The sequence below is a fragment of the Pinus tabuliformis genome, chromosome Q (assembly GCF_031772625.1).
Source record: "Pinus tabuliformis cultivar Carrire ecotype Pingquan chromosome Q, CPIR1, whole genome shotgun sequence".
Lineage (NCBI taxonomy): Eukaryota > Viridiplantae > Streptophyta > Pinopsida > Pinales > Pinaceae > Pinus > Pinus tabuliformis.
Window position 1 is genome coordinate 31,048,049 of NC_142296.1, and position 18,425 is coordinate 31,066,473.

The 18,425-nt window shown below is 37.0% G+C and overlaps 1 protein-coding gene across 1 annotated transcript in view; it reads right to left on the minus strand.

Moving 5' to 3' along the window:
• Nucleotides 1-4,031: 4,031 nt before the first annotated feature.
• The window catches only part of LOC149218121 (Transducin/WD40 repeat-like superfamily protein), a 191,028-nt gene continuing 176,634 nt past the window's right edge, over nucleotides 4,032-18,425 (minus strand). The window contains exons 10-11 of the mRNA XM_089383820.1: nucleotides 4,583-4,632; nucleotides 4,032-4,461 (exon numbers count right to left, since the gene is read on the minus strand). Coding sequence (XP_089239946.1) covers nucleotides 4,303-4,461; nucleotides 4,583-4,632 — 209 coding nt within the window. The 3' untranslated portion in view covers nucleotides 4,032-4,302. The remainder of the gene's footprint in view (nucleotides 4,462-4,582; nucleotides 4,633-18,425) is intronic.

Consider the following 18,425-nt stretch of genomic DNA (forward strand, 5'->3'; position numbering starts at 1 on the left):
AGTGGTTTGTATGGGATCTTGGTATCAGTGCGTAGATGCCTCTGCGGTGGACAAGTATGGATTGCTTGAGGGAAAGCAATCTTGGGGCAGGAGGACTTGTAATGTTCCCATTTTTCAGTTTTCCTTATGATGAGGATAAGATGGGTTTCCAAGGATGGTGAGGAGAAATTTTCAGTGGTCGGAGAAGGTATGTTGGTTGAATAATCATTTTTCAGGTAAAAGGTAATTATTAATTAATTATTTTATTGATAAAAAAAGGTAATGTGCTTAATAGGAGAAAGGGGACAAAAAGGGGACAAGTAACTAAAATAAAAAGTCACTTAAGATAAATTTAATGGGAGAATCTTCTAGAATGAAAATAAAATAATAAATTCAAATACTTCTAGAAGGTTGGAGAGGGACAAATTGGATTTATAAAAGGAGAGGATGAGCACATCACTGGGGACATCTTGGATTTATGTATTTGATCTTTGGTGAGGATTGGAGAACCTAGTTCTCAGCTTCTGTAGCCCCAAGACGAAAACCTTCTGGTGATTTAGTGAGAGTGGGTGTGGACCCATCTCTTCCCTTGGTGAATTCATCCAAAATTCACAAGAACACTTATCAGTTGCAGTTCAGTTTGGAGATTATTAGCAAAGTATCCAGTGGACAAATTGGGGCCAGTCTCCATAGTATCATTTCTTGCAGAGGGCCACATTAGTTGCTCAACTAGGTCATATGCACTATTTTGTGGGGTCACTCACTTCCAAGTATCGGGCCAAAACCTTTATGGGTCTTTTTGGGTTTTTAGAGAGGAGGTTGTGGGAGGATTTACAAGTTGATCATGACAATTTCCAGGCTACCTATCGTCATTCTATCTACCAACCAGCAACAATTTTTCTCACTGGGTCATCCACATCATTCCCAGGGTCATATATCATTTGGATCAAAGATTATTTTCTAGGTTTTGCTCTGCTTGCTTGGCAAGCCCAAGTTCCACTATTCCTTCATGTTGATGTACTCTTTCCAGTGGATTAATAAAATGGCTCAGTGATTTTGTTGATGTCCACTTGTGTATCATATTACTAATTGTGTTAATTTGTTGTTTTAAGTATATAGTACAAATTCATAATAAAAATGACATATTTAACAATAACATTTATTTTAATTTAACTATATTTAATCTAACACCATACATCAATCTTTTCTCATGAGAACGTTTCTAGAAGGCAGTGGTATCTTTTGTCTAAAAAAATATAAATTTTCCATACATCTATACAAATAATATATAAAATGAACAAATATGATATTAAAGTTTCTAAAAAAAATCATCCACAAATAGAGTTCTTATTATTTCTGCCTAGCCAAAGATAATGCTAATATGAATTATCTTGCTATTTTAATTGTAATTTTTGTTAATATAAAGTGGTATATCTTTATTGTTTTCGACTCTAATCTACTCTATAGCCCTTGTTTAAATATGGAAGCTAGTTCATACCTTTCAAAGTTCAATAATTAAACTAAGCGGCAGGGAACGCTAGCTATGCAACCTTGTTTCTTCTTTCATTCTTTTCCAACTAGTGCACGGCATGCCACTTAGAGATGCTTTGTAATTTTCAAGACAAATCTCCTTGCATTTGTTGGGCACTTAAGTGGGTTAACTTTTTTGCATGGGGGTCACAGCACCTTAAGCTAAGCACCATCTTCTACACGGATTTAGCATGCTTTAACAGTTTCTGAGGTTTACATGTCACTGTTGGGCACTTAAGTGGGTTAACCTTTTTGCATGGGGGTCACAACACCTTAAGCTAAGCACCATCTTCTACACGGATTTAGCATGCTTTAACGGTTTCCGAGGTTTACATGTCACTGAGGGATGGAATTTGATGGGCAAATTCTTGTCACATGGTGATTTGCCCATCAACTAAAAAAAAGCTTAGTCGTCAACATTTTGTGATAAAATATTAAAATGGGCATTAAAGTTGCAAAAACCATCAAAGTTGATGGGTGCTTCATATTTCAAATTCCTACCTTGAATTGATTGGCGCATAATGAAGTGAAATGATATTTTAAGGTCCACGAGACTAAAAATAGTCTATGAGACCATTGATTTCCTATTTTTCGCTATTTGCAATTCAGTCATTTTCCGATTCAAATTGATGGTGAGCTGACCCAACCTTCCAACAATCCCCTTGCTAAAAAGACAATGCCAAGAAATTGATGCTAACATGTTCTCATAACTTTCTCTGATGTCTTTGAATGCATCACATTCCAAAATGAAATGTTTTTGCGATTCCACAGCCCCAGACATGCAAAATGTACACACCCTTTCTTCCCAAGCTTCTTTAGGCCTTTTCCACCATCCTGTTTCACACCGAAGTTGATGTTAGTTGGTCCTTAGTTGAGCAATAAGAACCTTTGCCCTCCACGAAATGCTAGTTCCAATGAACTCTTTTTGTTGTAAATCACACGTAGGGTTGAATTCCTTTTTACGAAACTTCTCCATAACAAAATCCTTTGGCTCCTTGCTATTTGTGGGACAGGCATTGAGGTAGATATTCCATTTTTGCATCCATGTGTAGTTTTGTTTCATCTATGTTTTCTTTCTTTCACTGATGCCTTCATTGAAGATAACATTAGGCCATCTACCTACTCTCATTTATTCAATTCTTTTTAGGTATCTTATGAGCCGCACCATAGCAATTGATTCAATGGAAGTTACTCCTGTTTCACTCAACATTATCTCATAAGGTACCGAACTTTTTATTTTGAACTTGCTCATGATCAAGCGTTTTTGGATTTTCTCAATTTGTTTCCATTTTGAGACGGGAGTGCTGCTAGCCCACAATTCACACCCATATAGCATCACTGGACAAACTAGGAGTCCAAAAAGCACTTTAATCGTTTTCCAATTCACATGCATATTTTTGGTATTAATATATTATTCAATATTTTCTTTGGTATGAAACCCGTGATTTATAAGAGAGAGGGATTGGCAATTTCCAAATCCTCCCACCTCTATTTTCCCACTTCATTCCTCACTTTCTGAGTTCTCTCATGTCAGAGGTTTGAGTGAGCTCATGATCGAGTTTCGGAGTTGCTCCCATACTATTCGTGTGACATTGTCCCGGAACCCAAGTATTGTGAGAGTATAGCACTTCAGCAATGATTGCACATCCCCGAGTTCTTTATGGCGTTAACATGGTATTCTGAAACGTTGTATTTACAGTGCTGAAATAACGGAGAAACTCCCATAGCTTCGAGTGTTAATCTGACATTGTCCCTATTACCTAAGTACTGTGCCAGTAAAACACCTGAGCATCGATTGTATATCCCCTTCGGTTTTTTAATGGGTTAATGAGTAAATTTGCTTCTATCTTCTCTCCATGCCATTGGATTGAAAGTACTGGCAGAAAAAATACTTGAAAAAAACAATTTATTTTACTGAGTTTTGGGTGTTTTACTTCCAAATCTGTAACTTCTTGTCACAGATTATCAAGTATTTATGAAGGGTAAATGCTGATTTGATATTTTAACACAAACCTGAAATTTACTTCTTGTTCCAAGTTCTCAATGGAAAAAATGTGAATAATTTTCAAGACTCCAGTGACTATCTTTTGCAGATTTGAAGTCTTTTGCAGGGTACAATTGAGGATTTTTTACTTCAGATCAATAGTTAAACCCCCCAAAGGCGAGCAACCATTAGCCCAAAGCAACAGGGACTGTAAAAGGTGACAATGGCACTTTTCCTATATGTCCATTAGACTCCCTGTTTCAAATGATAACTAGGTGCATCACTGCCAGTGTAATCATCCGCTTTCAACCATTGGCAAGGACCCTACATACATCACCTCGAGGATCAAGTTTATGACAAGAATCCTACAAGCACATTATTGAGATTAACATAAAGCAAGAATGAGCAAATACATTTATGACCACAGGTAATAAAAAATGGCTAATGACAATGAAAGTACATCATAACATTCCAGGTGTAAAGGTAAGGATGTGATAGGGACTAGTGCCACATATAAGAAATTAAAATTAAGAGCTAATTATATGGAAATTTAAAAGTTGTGATTAAGAGCTAATTATATAAAAAAAATAAAAAGTTATACGTACAAATTCAAATACAAGCAACAGTGGGTCAAAAAGGGGAGAGGATAATCCCACCACAGTGAATATAAAATTACGAAAGGCAGAGAAGACAGAAGACACTAGATGTAAGGAAAAATATATATCCAAGAAAGAAATGAAGAGCTGTTGTCATCCCAGGGTTGCTGGAGGAATGTCAGATCTGTCTCTCTTGGGCTCCACTGAATGTCATCAATAAGCACTATTAGAATTTGAACCAGTAAGAGAAGCCAACTTTGATAAATCTGGTACCCATAATGACAGCACAGACGATCCACTAGCAAACATTAAGCGTCTTGGGGCCCATTTTACCACTGCAGGAATGACTCCCTCAGTCGTCCAACAAGCAACCTGGGGATCAATAAAACCAATAACTCAATAGCAGTTTCACAAACAGATACAACTCACTTTTTCAATGAATTCAAAGAAGAAATAGAGTTCTAAAACCAGAAATTGACTCATAAAAGCGTACTTCTTTGCCAGAGTTGACACTCCAAGCATGGATATTACCATTCCCTGAACCTGTCAAGATAAAGACCAATAAAATAACCACGGCATTCAACAATATAATAGACATAAATATGAATGACACATTGATTTATTGAAAGAATTATACATTTTGGTAAGGCACCATAAATTCATATCATTATGGTAAGATCCACCTCTACATCTACACAAACTTGAGCACCCACCGAGACTCCTAAAAACAGACGTTAGCTTTACTATATAGACTGAATTATAATCCCTGTATGACTAGTTGAAAAATTAACTATAAAGATGATTCATCTCTTCTTGAAAGGGGAAGGGACGTGCAACCTTTAAACTTGTGACACTGCCTACTCTGCAAGCAAGATTTTGAGCCTGCTTACAGACTGCATTTTGATTCAGATATTAGATATGATATAGCAAACAAACACCAAAAACAATTATTTAAACTGGTGCTCCATGTAATCTTTCCTCCAATCAACCAACACTCGAGAGTACTTCACCTACATAAAAATATTTCAACCCCTCACATACAACAAAAATGAAAATAGAAATAGCTAAATGGGGAGGTAAAGAAGGAACAAAGTTTCAGTCACATTCTTCAGGCTTTAGTTTGTCCTTGAAACTTTGAATTTACAACAGCTTAAAAGCATTGAGGTTAACTTGATGAAAACTGAAGCTACTGGTAATGGAGAAAACAGATGCTTAGATATGATGGCTAAGGTAAACAAACGTGCTAGAAGCAAAAGTACAAAGGTCAAACACCTGTCACTATAGCACCTCTCTCCAACATGTAGTGTGTTATAAGCACAGTCGTTGTCTTTAAATGGTTGGTTGCTCAAATTTGCATGAGGGATTAGTTGAGTAGATTCATGATGACATCACTACCAATGATACCAACCCAAGGATGGGATGAAGCATTTTCTTGTGTGTGTGTGGTATCCTTTTATAAAACTTGAGACATGAAGACTGCAGACCTGAATGTATACTCGATCGTTGCAATAGCCTCACTTATGCATGAGGACCAAACAGTACTTGCCAAGCCTTTGCTTCTTTGACAAATCCTTTTGTAAGACACTTTATTTTTCCTGACGAGGTTGTATCATTTTGGTAACTAGAGATGGAATAGAGCCCCACACATCACCATGCCCATCTTTATCAATTGTTTCAAAGGCATTGCTACCTTTGAATTATTAGCGCAAGAAGCAAGCAAACATTTCTTGGACAGTGGTTCCCTTGAGTTGCTTCTCTGGACTTATTCAATTTTCAGTTGAACTTCGGAGTGCTGTCTCCTTGGAAGGGTTGGATGATACCCCTTGATTAGGTTCATTCCTTCTACTATAGATTTTACCTTTGAACCTTCTTGAAAGGACTACAGCCATGCGAGCTATTTCTTCATGAGATGGCATTTCCCCAAATACCTTGGTGACTTGATCCTCTATAGCTGTACTAACTCGTTCTTCTTGAAACAGATTGGAATTATCAAACACCATGTTGCATGAGTCAGGTTCCCCCCAGTCCTCTTCCTGCATTTTTTCCCAATATCTCAGACATGTTGCTTCCGAATGAAGTTGTTGGCATGCTCGGCAAAAGTAGCAAGGATATGGCAAATAGGACATATTAGCATGCTCAAATCAGTTCGGGATCTTATCATTTCTTGGACCCTTTCTGATCTCATTCCTTTGGGGAAAACGGAACTGTTGGTTTTGATAATTCTCTTGACTCTGTTGATTCTTCTCTATTTGGAGAATTCTTTCCTACAATGATGCTTAACTTTTGGTAATGTTGAGCTCCAATTCCTTGAATTTATTGACCATAAACATCATCAGGTCATTTGATGCTGATGGCTCTTCTTTCTGGGACTTTTGCTTAACTTCAACCTTTCTTATTGGTCCCAAATGATCAGAGTTCCTTGCAATCATCCAACGCTCGTCCATACTCTTCACTTGTTCAAGTGTTGCAGGATTTGACTCAATAAGAATGAAGCTAAAATGGCCCACTGAAAGCATCGAGGTATTATGTAAGTGAAGTGTCTGGAGTAGAATTATGTGATTGTGGGATCTCACTCAGTGTCATGTCAAATCTCTTGTTAAATTCATCAACGGTTTCGTCGAAACATTTAATGTTAGTAAGAGCATTTAAAAGCAAATGAACATTTTGCTTTTCAGCCTATCTCTCAAAAAACTTATTTTTGCAAGATTCCAAAGAGTCAATGCAGTTATCAGGTAAACTCATGAACCATTTTCACACCTCTTGTTTAAGAGATACTGCACAACATCTAAACAAAACATCACGATGGAAAACAAAAATATCGACCCTGTGTTCTATAAATGTATCCTAATGTTTTTGGGTTGTAACAGTGCTATCCCCAAGAAAAATTGTAATCTTTTCTGTATTAGACAAATTATGGAGCTGAGGAGAAATAGCTGCCAAATTAATAGGTTTATAAATGTTACTCATCCATGTGACAGCAACTATCTCTTGAGTGTATTCATACAAGCCAAGTTTTTCTTTAAAACTACAAAATGATGATGGAGTTTGTTTGTTATCCTATCTCCAATAAGTTAAATGAGGCTCAGGGACTTGAAGAGACTAACCTCTAGAGTTGACCCATGTATTGTACCTCTTATTATTTTCTTGAAGTGGAGTTGCCAAATGAGACTTGTTAGGTTAGCATGAGAAAATATCACCAAGGTACAAACACGAACAAAAACTCACTAGAATATTCATTGTTGAATATGTCTTTGAAATGTCGAAATGTCAGATTTGAAAACCTTCTCCTTGGCAACGACGCCAAAGAATGTTACTACTCAAATTAGCAGTGTTGGCAAGGTTCAACCAAGGCTGCTATACAATAAGCATTATTAGGAATAAACCCACTGTCACCTCAGCGTATTCCTCTCGCTTTAGGCCAACTCCCACTAAAAGCTCCGGGTGATATCCCTACACGAAACAACTCAACCAACAAATTAGTAGACCAGTGCCTTATTTAAATGGATGGAAGAGGTAGGAGTTAGTATGATAACAACAATCTGATCTGATCTGTAATTTAACAGCCAATTAATTAAGCAAAACAGCAATGAAAAAAGTGTTCAATATCTTGAAAGATGTTACCCAGAAACCTGGTGCAAGAATATTGTGTGTAGTCTTGTATTTGTAAGTGTCAAATAAGTAACTGTATTGTATTGAAGAACTGAATGGTGATTACAATTCTTCGTGGCGGTGTGTCTATATAAGCATTGTTTGGCCATGAAGATGAGTGGTCACATCTTTTGACCTATGCCCCTTCATAATTAATGGGACATTCATTAATTTAATTAATTAATTATTATTAATATTATTATTTTAATGTTATTTATTAATTGATATTTTTTATGAATATTTTATTCATAACATTGCCACCCCCTTTAGAGATGCTTTGTCCTCAAAGCATAACAAGAAGGGTTTTCTCTAGTTGAACATGTTGCTATGGAATGGCATCTTTACTTTGACTTTGTTTGTGCCTGGTGAAGTCCTCATGTGTATTTGTACCTTCCTTGAAGCTGGAAGCGTTAACACCATATAATTTATAATGTCGTCCTTGCCAATTAAACTCCATGAACTATTCTTCAAGGTTTGTAGTATAGCTTCCTAGTTGTATTAACCATTCTGCACCTAGAACTATATCCATTTCTTTGAGTGGTAGGGCAAATAGATTTGTTTGTAGCTCTAGTTCTTGTATCTAGATTGAAACCTTATGGCATTCTCCTATCTCTTCGAACTTTTGCCCAGTAGTGACAGACATGGTCAGGTCCTTGATTGGGCATATACAAAGATTAAGTTGTTTAGCAAGATCAATGTTTATACAATTATGAGTACTGCTAGAATCTATAAGTATATTGACATTTTTGCTTCTTATGAGCCCTTTAAGTTTCAGGGTTTTAGGGCGTAATCTCCTTGTCATGTTTGTTGGTAGAGTAGTAGGCTTAATGTTCTTTCTTTCTGGAGATTGTTTTCCCTGCTTCCGAAGGTGTGGTGGAACGTATTTTGCAGTGACTTGTTGTTTTTGACCTTTTGAAGAATTGCTCTCTTCATCTTGATTTTGTTGGACACATGAGATTGCAGCTAATGATGGTTCCTCAGGATCTGAATCTTCACTGTGTGTGACAATGATTTCTTCATCAGGTTCTTGTACTTCAACTTGCCTTCCATCTACTATTTTATAGTGGCGTAAGGACGTGTCATCACATTTATGTCCTGGCGTCCAGTTTTCTCCACACTTGCGCCAATTTTTTTTTTCTTTTTTATCCTTTTCTCTGACAGTTGACTCATTACTTGAAGTGTCTGACTCTTTTTCTACTTCATAAGCATACAACTTTTTGTTAAGGCATCTGTGTCCTGAAGTCCATTTGTCTCCACAATACTTACATTTGTTAGATTCTTTTTTACTTGAGTATTGTTGTTGGTCTTTATCTTCCTTGAATAATGACATTTTGAATTTATGTTTCTGTTCAATAAGTTTTGTTGCATGTCTAGCTTCTTCGATAGTTTGGGGCTTGTACAATTTCAACTCTGTGCGGATATACTCTTTAAGTCCACATCTATACATTTTAAGTAGTTGTTCATTATGAAATCATCTTTGTCTTGTAGCTAATATTTCTCATTCATGGGTGTACTCGCTTACAAACCCTTTTTGCCTGAGATGAACAAATTTTTCGTAGACATCTTCTTCTTTATCATAAAATATTTTTAGCAAGGCATCCACAAAAGACTTCCAATGAAAAAAACGGGCATCACATTTTCCAGACCACCATAGGAACCAATCATATGCCTTTGCATCCAAATTGTTGAATGCGGTCATGATTTTTTCTCGTTCTCCTATTGACGGGTTTGATTCAAAAATGGCTTCCATTTTATTAACCCAAACAATAGCACCCTTATGGTCTTTACCATCGTATTTTGGGAGCTCCTTTTTAATCCGTTGATAGTCTTTTTCTGGAAATTTTGTATAGCACTGCCTACCTGAGAAGTGTAGCATTTGTGGAATTTCATGATTTGGGGGATCTTCGCTAGCTGGAGTTTTGGGACTTTGTGTTGGTTCTTGAGCATTTAAAGGATTAACAAAAAATGAATTAACCCTTTAAAGTTTATATTAACTGATCCATTCTTACTACTTGTTCTCTACCCTTACAAGTTGTTTCTTGCTTGTCTTCTTCTCTTAATCTTAAGAAAGCTTGCCATCGATAATCGAAGTCTCTTTTTTCTTGGTTTTGCATCCCTTGCAACATTTTCTCAATGTTGTCTATCTTCTTTATCTCAGTTGATAATTCTTCTTGAGTTTCTATTGTTAGTTTTTATCCTTCTCCTAGCTTTGTTTGCTTCTTTTCGACATTGTCGAGATGATGTCGTATCTTATCGAGTTCTTCTTGATATTTTTTTTTATGTCAACTTCATCATTATTATTCCCCATTTTGTTCCTTTTTTCTTGGCAGAACCATTCTTTTTCCTAAATTAAATAATAATAATATTTTTTTTAAATAGTAATAGCAACCCTTTTTTTGTTTTTTATATATTAAATAATAATAATATAATTTTTTTATAAAATAATTAACTATATAATAAATTATTTATATAACATAATATAATGAAATAATAAAGTATATAACAATATTATTATGTAATTAATTATATTTAACTCACAATGATATGGTGTTTGACGAGTCCACACGATACGAAGAACAACATCGAGGAAGACAACGCTTAGACAATCGAGGGACGTTGTGTGCCGAAGGACGTGGCGACTGGTTAAAAAGGCAACGGTCAACAGACAAGGGATCGTTGGATAGAGGAATTGGTCGAGCAGAACAGAAAAGGGTCGCGACAACCTTGGAGATTCACGACAGTTGGTCTGCCACTGGCTAGAAACCGATGACAGCGATCAGCCAAGATTTTTGGTGGCGGTAACGGTGGGATGAGGCGTGTCATTCTCATGGAACAAAGCACAAGGAACAGGCAGTGAAAGGAAGACGGAGCAAGTTCGGTGACTTCGAACTAAAATGGATCGAAGTAGCGAAACCGGTGGCGTGAAGGGTTGATAGTTGCAGAGTAGTTGCTGGCGGAACAGTTGTGTGAGTGGTGATTCGAAGAGCATCGGCCGAGGATGTGGCTCTAATACCACTGTTAGCCAGAAACCTGGTGCAAGAATATTGTGTGTAGTCTTGTATTTGTAAGTGTCAAATAAGTAAATGTATTGTATTGAAGAAATGAATGGTGATTACAATTCTTCGTGGTGGTGTGCCTATATAGGCATTGACTAGCCACGAAGATGAGTGGTCACGTCTTTTGACCTATGCCCCTTCATTATTAATGGGACATTCATTAATTTAATTAATTAATTATTGATAATATTATTATTTTAATGTTATTTATTAATTGATATTTTTTATGAATTGCTTGATCTGCAAGATTATATTTGTGTTGCAGAATTGGGTGGTCTATGAGGGTCTATGTCAAATGGGTTTTCCCCCTTAAGATGTAAAATTGTAAAAGTCATGATGTAAAGTGTCTTGAGGGTTAGAAAATGTTTTATCCCCTCATAAGTCCTAGGTCCTAGGTGTTTTTTTCCAAAGGCTAGGTTCGAGGGTCCAGTAAAAATAATAAAAATTAAAAATAATAAAATTAAAAAATAAAATTAAAATTAAAAATAAATAAAAATTTTGAAAAAATAAAATAAAATAATAATAAGTCAAAGTTTTGAGGAAATAAATGCAAGATTTTAATTTTTTAATATATTAAAATGCATTTAAAATTTCGACGGATGAGATTAAAAGAGATTTTGATCCTCATTGACAATCGAGATCAATTTTGACATGGATCACTCGAACTAGCCATTGGGAAATTTTCCTTTAAATAGGGTGTCAGGGGTCATTTGAGATCATTCGATCTGAGAGTCCTGTGCTAAAGAAAGCTCTCTTATAGTCCTTTTTCATGTGCAATAAAGAAAGACTTTGGGGTTCGAATCTTGCTGGTGTTACTCTTTTGGAAGTGTTGTAAGATGTTTTATTTTTCTGCATAAAGTTATTTTCAACCATTGATGATAGCTTGATGAAGAGTGATTTTAAACACGGGGATCTTGTTTAGTCGCTAGGGTTTGAATGGTAGTTAAATTTCTGAATATGATGGCAGGTATCTCCATTAGATCTGGATTTTAGTATCGTTTTCTCCCTCTTTGTTAATGGTTGAATTAAGCTGTGCAGGAAATCTTATTTTTGAGATTACCGGGTGTTTGGGGAAGTTCTCGACTGAACTAGCCAACTCCCGGATTGCATTTTCTGAAGAGCCCAGCCAGTTTTGATCCCGGGCTTATCATTTGAAATTTTCTGGTGAATGCATGAAGGGTTTTCTGAAGCACGTCATCTTATATTCAAAATCTTAAAAAATATTTTTGTGGCATACTGACAAATCTGGCTATTTAGAGCCTTTAAACTGTGAATAGTGTAATTATTTAGCAGGTTTTAGGGTTTTTAGTTTTGTTTCTTGTGCATGTTGTTTCTGGGTATTTTGTTTTGCCATTGCAGGTTACAAGTCTGAGAAGAAATTTTTGTTTGAAACCAGATCTAGGCCATGGAGGGTAAGATCTGGCCTCAGGATCAGTTCTTGTAGGGTTTTTTTTTAAGAAATTCGAGGCTCTCCAAGCTATCTGTCTGCTGGGGTTTCAGTTCTGGCAGGAAAATTTACTTCAAATCTGGAAATTTATTGCAGGGTTTTCATCAGAAGCAAAGGGAGTTAAAAAATTTTAAGGTTTCTGAGGAGGTTCAAGGCTGTCCAAGTCATACCACTCCTCTCCGTGAAGTTCTTCATCATCGCTCTTCTGCCATCGACCCTTCTTCAAAACCTGCGTGAAACCCATCTTGCAACCTGCGTCCTTCGCTGCCTCTCACCTGCAGCCATACATTTCACCATCGCTCTCCACGCAAACCTGCAAGAAAACAATCAAACGCAAGTTTGCTCTCCCTCAAGCTTCTCCCACCCGTCATATCCCATAGGTTTTACGTTGCAACCTCTCATCCGCTTTCTTCACCATTGCAAAACTTCCTTGCTGCTCCACACGCAGTCCTCTTCCAACTATCGCACCATCTCCTTCACGCTGCCAGCACCCCTGCAAACCCTGCTCACGCTACAACTGATCCATAGCTCCATTTGCGCTCCACGCATTACCTCTCCTTCGCTGCCTGCAAAACGCGACAAGACCCACACGCATCTCACTTGTATGCACCTCCTTACGTAGCTCTGTCCAGCCATCCCTCTAGCGTCCTCAGCCTCATTGCATTCATCATCTACGGCTATCTGCGTCCCCTTGACCTACAATCAAACCTCTTCGTTGTTGCTCACCCTTCATTCACATCACCCAAATCTCTCACGCAGACTCCTTTCTCCTGCGATCTCTCTTCCCCATCGATCTGCTGTCCTCCGTCAGCCATCACCTGCATAAACACGCTAAAACAAATAAAAATTGTTTTCTTATGCATAGGTAGGGTTTAGGTTAGTAAGTAGCTAGAGCATATTTTTTTAGTTCGTTTCATTTTAATTCGATTAGGTTTTACTTTTTTAGAATTAAATTGAACTTCCTTTTTTTATTTTTGTATGTATGCGGGTAGATTTAGTTAACATTTCGATTTTAATGTGTAGGGTAGATTTTTATAATCTTTATTAGGTTTTTAGAATTAGATTTTTTTATAATTTTTTTAGTTTTAGATCTCATTTTAATTGTATATATTTATTTATATTTTAAGTTTCATTTAGTTTAGAGTTAGACTTTTTTTAGTTTAATTTTGTTTTTTTTTAAATCAACTCAAAATATATATATATATATAAAAACCATAAAAGGTTTAAGTTTTAGATTTTAAAGTTTTGGTTTCATCTTTTTTTTATTTTTTTATTTTAGATTTATTTAAGTTCAATTTAATTTTGTTTAAATTTTGATTTTAAATAATATCAAAAAATATAAAAATTATTTTTATTTTTTTTACAAGATTAACTAAAAATTGAAATTTTAATTTGGTGTCTTTTTGTGGTATTTATGTTCCACTTCTCTATAGTTAAATGCGCTTAAATGTTTATTTAAAGATTAGCTATTGAAAAGTGGTGAATCATTTTGTGGGTTGGTTAGCATTTGAATTTCATGGTTGAGGAATGAATTTTGATCTTTTGAAATTTAATTGCTAGAACTTTGTGCATCTTTTGAATATCTTGCATCTGGTAAAATTAATTATTCCCTAGATTATATAATGCTCACTACATCTTTGATATTTTGTAAATATTTTCAAGCGATCGTTAAATTACTTCATAAGCAGCAACAGCTAATTAATTACTTAGTTTTCATTAACTCCATAAGGCATTGGTCTTAAGCATTTAATAATCTAATCAAATTCTAACATCGATCAAGTGCTTGTTTCCCCCTGCTGTGTCTCCCAAGCCAGCTGGTTCCCAGTTGGTCTTCCTTTTTCCCATAGGGTCTACCCCCCTTAGCCTTGCTTCAAGGGGACGGCTTAAACGAAGAGATCGGGGATCAGGGTGACAGCCCCCGGTCTGAGCGTCGTCGCGCTGCCTAGACAATCTGTGCGACAACAGTACCTATTCTATATGGTTGTCAAAAGTAAAAAATTCTTGTTGTTCAGACATGTAATTTTAGTATTTCTGAAGATTGTCGCAGGGCAGCAAGCATGGAGCCACTTCAGGGGTCTGAAACTCAAGGAACTTCATCAAAGATGTCAGTACCATCAAATAGATTTCATATGAGCACAAGAACACTTGATTTGGATGAGTAGGATGAAATATATTAAGACTGCAACATGATTACTCAGAATTGACCCCACAACCATGAGGGCTGAGAATTCAACTTGCCCAAAAATAATAATCAGACCTATAAATTAATTTAGACAACCAATATACAATCAAATAGGAATAATTAATTAATTGGAAGCTTGTTAAATCAGTTCTAACGGATACAAAGGGTTTAGCTTGATTTTCACATATCCCAAGGCAAGGGTAAATAATTCCAACTGTTGTAGATTATCTCCAGCACCTGTAAATAGCCTTTAAACACTTGGAAATATGGTTAGAACAACAATATGGTGGAAATAAAGGGAGTTCATCTAGACTTGAGGACTAGGGCTTCCTTAACTCGCAATTTTTAGAGGTGATTTTTGTTCAAACTTCATGTTTTATGCTGAAACAATTGCTTAAAATGAAACTCCTTCAAGCTGCAATATCAGTTAAGCAATTGTAGATAGAACATGCACCATATAAACCATATGCAAAAATAGAAAATAGCCAACAACACAATGAGACAGAGAATTTAGGTCCAATGACCAGCGCAAAACCCATAAGGAGAAAGCCCAACCAGATTCTTCTTTTATCCTAAATCAATTGTTCAGCGGAGAAACAAAATACGATGAGAGAATGAAGAAGTTCACCCAAATCTGAAGAAGATGTCTGATAGCAGCAACTGATGCAAACACTGAATCACTTTGGCTCACCAAGTTCTACTCTTACTCTCCAAGTCTCTCTCTCACTGTCAATCCTTCTCTAGTCTCTCCAACTCTCTTTCACATGTTCGAAGTCACAATGCACAAGTAGTGAAGATGAGAGGCACATATATATAGGAGGAGCAAGGACTTCGAGCCATGAAGGAGTAACTCGCATGCCTTGAGGGAGAGTTACATATACCATTTAGGGAATTACACATGCCTTGAGGGAGAGTTACATATACCATTTAGGGAATTACACATGCCTTTGTAACTCATGCCATTAAGGAGGTATGTTTTTCTTTGTAACTCATGCCATAAAGAGGAGTACACATGCCTTGAAGGAGAGAGTGTAACATATGCATTGAAGAGTGCGTAAGAGGAATCTTTTATGATGAGTATTTAATGCGTGTAAGACGAGTGCTATGACAAGTCTTTAATGCACGTAAGAGAGTGTAAGAGGAGTGCAACAAATCCACAAAGAGAGAGAGAGGGTAACGCATCATTAAGTGAGAGAGAGGGGTACGAGTGTCATCAAGGAGAGGGAGAGGTGCGAAATGGAGTGATTGAGTGCCAACTAAGAATGGTGACATGTATTTCCATTTTCATAATAATATTATAGTATCATAAGGATAATAATAATAATAATATTGTTGATTAAGTAAAAATTAAGCAATTAAAATTGACTAAGGATATGTTTAGAGATTTTCCGTCATCTATACTTGATTACCAATTGAAGCATGGTGATTTACTATTTTTGGAAAACCATGCTTGAAATGATAGACATGAATTTCTAATTTTAGAAAGTCACTCTAGAATAGTCAGAAATGAGATTTTAATCAAGGAAATTCATCCCTTAGCTACCAACTTTGAAAACTCCCTCTCAGCTAGGGAGGAATTTCTTTCTGAAACAAGGATCTTTGCTTTGGAACTATTGCCACTCAAACCAGCAGGGGACCTAAAAGGGGTTCATAAGAGGGCAACTGCTAGGTTAAGCGCAACGGTGGAGGCTCAGCCCACTGTCACCACAGCGAAGTCTCCCTGCGCTTTACTCACTTTCACCAATGGGAGGAATCTCGTTATTGTAGGGATCACTTGTAAAGTATATCTCAATGGATAGGTGAAAAGTGACCCTGAAAACCCTTTCCCAAGGATGGAGTGAAGAATAGAACTTGCTTGCTCTTTAAGCAAGGGACTTGGTCCACCAAGGGTAAGGGTGAGGATTGGAGGGCTGAGGGAGAAAGGATAGGCTTGTAAACGAGGTTCTTAGGCCTTATAATCCTTGGAGACTTGGATTCCCAAATGGTCTTTGACAAATGATCTTTATTGAGAAGTGGGACCACACGGGGCCAAGTGGACCCAACCAAGGTTCGGGGATGGAATGCAGCAACCAATGATGTTCCTATCCTAGACAAGGTGAGGGGAAAGGACCAAACAAGAATATCTACTTCAAAAGGTTAAATTGATCTTGTTGAGGTTTAGCCTTGGGGATGCCTAGGCAAAATTCAACCCTAGAGCTAGGGCTTGGGATTCCCGAGATTCCACCATTAGAATTGCTTCAAATTTGGAGAGGGAGGGGACCCACCAGCGCGGCAGTCTGTAGGATATCGAAGATTTTCCTTGGGTTAATTCCCGGGAAATTGATGCCCTAGGTGACCTTTGAGGGCTAGACCTAGGAAAAAGTGATAAAAGGTGAAAAAGGTTAAGGGGATAACCACCCTTTTTATGGATTAGTGCCTAATTTACTTGGGGATATGGAGTCAAGGATGATGATGAGTAAGAACTTGGTTTCTTGATCAAGGAGGCCCAGAAAGTCAGCTTCATCCAATGTTGGGAGAAAGAAAAGAAAAGTGACCTTCAAGCATTTATACTTCTAAGCAAACGATGCAAGCTTATCGAGACATATAATCTCTTAGACATTCCATTCATATAACATTGGCCCATACATTAAATTAGCTAAAACATGCTCAATTCCACATTTCAATCATGCAGCGACTAGCCCTAGTTTTAGAAGTATGCAGCAACAAGAATAATAACACCAAAATTTACTTACAACGTTTTAGAGTATATCCAACCAGCATTTCATTTACAAGACAAAGCCCCAAGACAAGATAAATAGCCCAAATCCATACGTTAAAATTCATCCATTCTCCAAAAATATCCTCCAAGGAAAAAATGTGAAGTTCTCTATCATTAGAGAGATCCCAAGTCAATTGATGATACAAATGAGTGTATCTAACAGCAATATATACCCTCCTAAGGAGTTTGAATTAGCCTATGGGCCTACATTAGCCCCTAATGATAAAATAATGTGCAAATAAAACCCCTATTGGTGACAAGCCCACCAAACTAGCTCATAAGTGTAAAAATAAGCCTCACAAGAGGCCAAATAATAATTTCCAGAAGTACCATATTGAGGAATAAATTGCTCGGAATATGATGGACAAGGGGGTGGCCCCTTGATTTCCAGAAGTACCATATTGAGGAATAAATTGCTCGGAATATGATGGACAAGGGGGTGGCCCCTTGTTCTCCAAGTAGTAGACCTGTGGTGCTCCCAGTGGTTCTGAGGGCACATAAATGACCCCATGGGTCTCCATATGAATCGGAGATGCCTGTACATCCTCTGCTATTGTGGAGGCCAATGGCTCTCTATGCACACCCTACATGTTTCAATTTAGACCTCTAGGGTTAGGATCCCATATAGGGAGACCAAACTCGAACGGAAACCACCTGTAATCCTGCACAAGATCCAATGTGTCCCCTAGGCTTCCAATACAACCAGTCATTAAAATAATTGGGTAAAAGATCTTACAAATCATGGATAACAAAGTGGGTACTTCATAATGGCATGCACTTCTGTAGTGGGCTTTGGCATGTGCTAGTTGTTGAAAAATCTAGGGCAAATAAGTTATAGTAGGATTCTTCGTTACTTAATAATAATTTGTGGAGTCTTTTTACTTTTACTTGTTAGCTTAATCTTCTTCTTATTATTATTAATGCATGTGTGTGTACTTCATCAAACTGCTACCAAAACATAAGAAGAAGAAAACAAGATGTTGGCTCTCTGCCAGGGCCAAAACCTCTCTTCTCTTGAGAGGAAAACCCTTCGATAAGTTTTCTCTTATTGAAGCTTCTTTCTTGATCACTGCTAAACCCTAGACCCTTGACTAGGATGTCCTCCAAGCACAAGTCAAGTCCTCTCCTCTTTTTTGCACTTTGTTTCCCAACACATAGAATTCATACTTCCGACACTTTGCTCCCCAGCACTTCGGCCTCCTTCTTTGTTTCTAGTCTAGAGATAGACCTTCCTTGAGTGAGCCT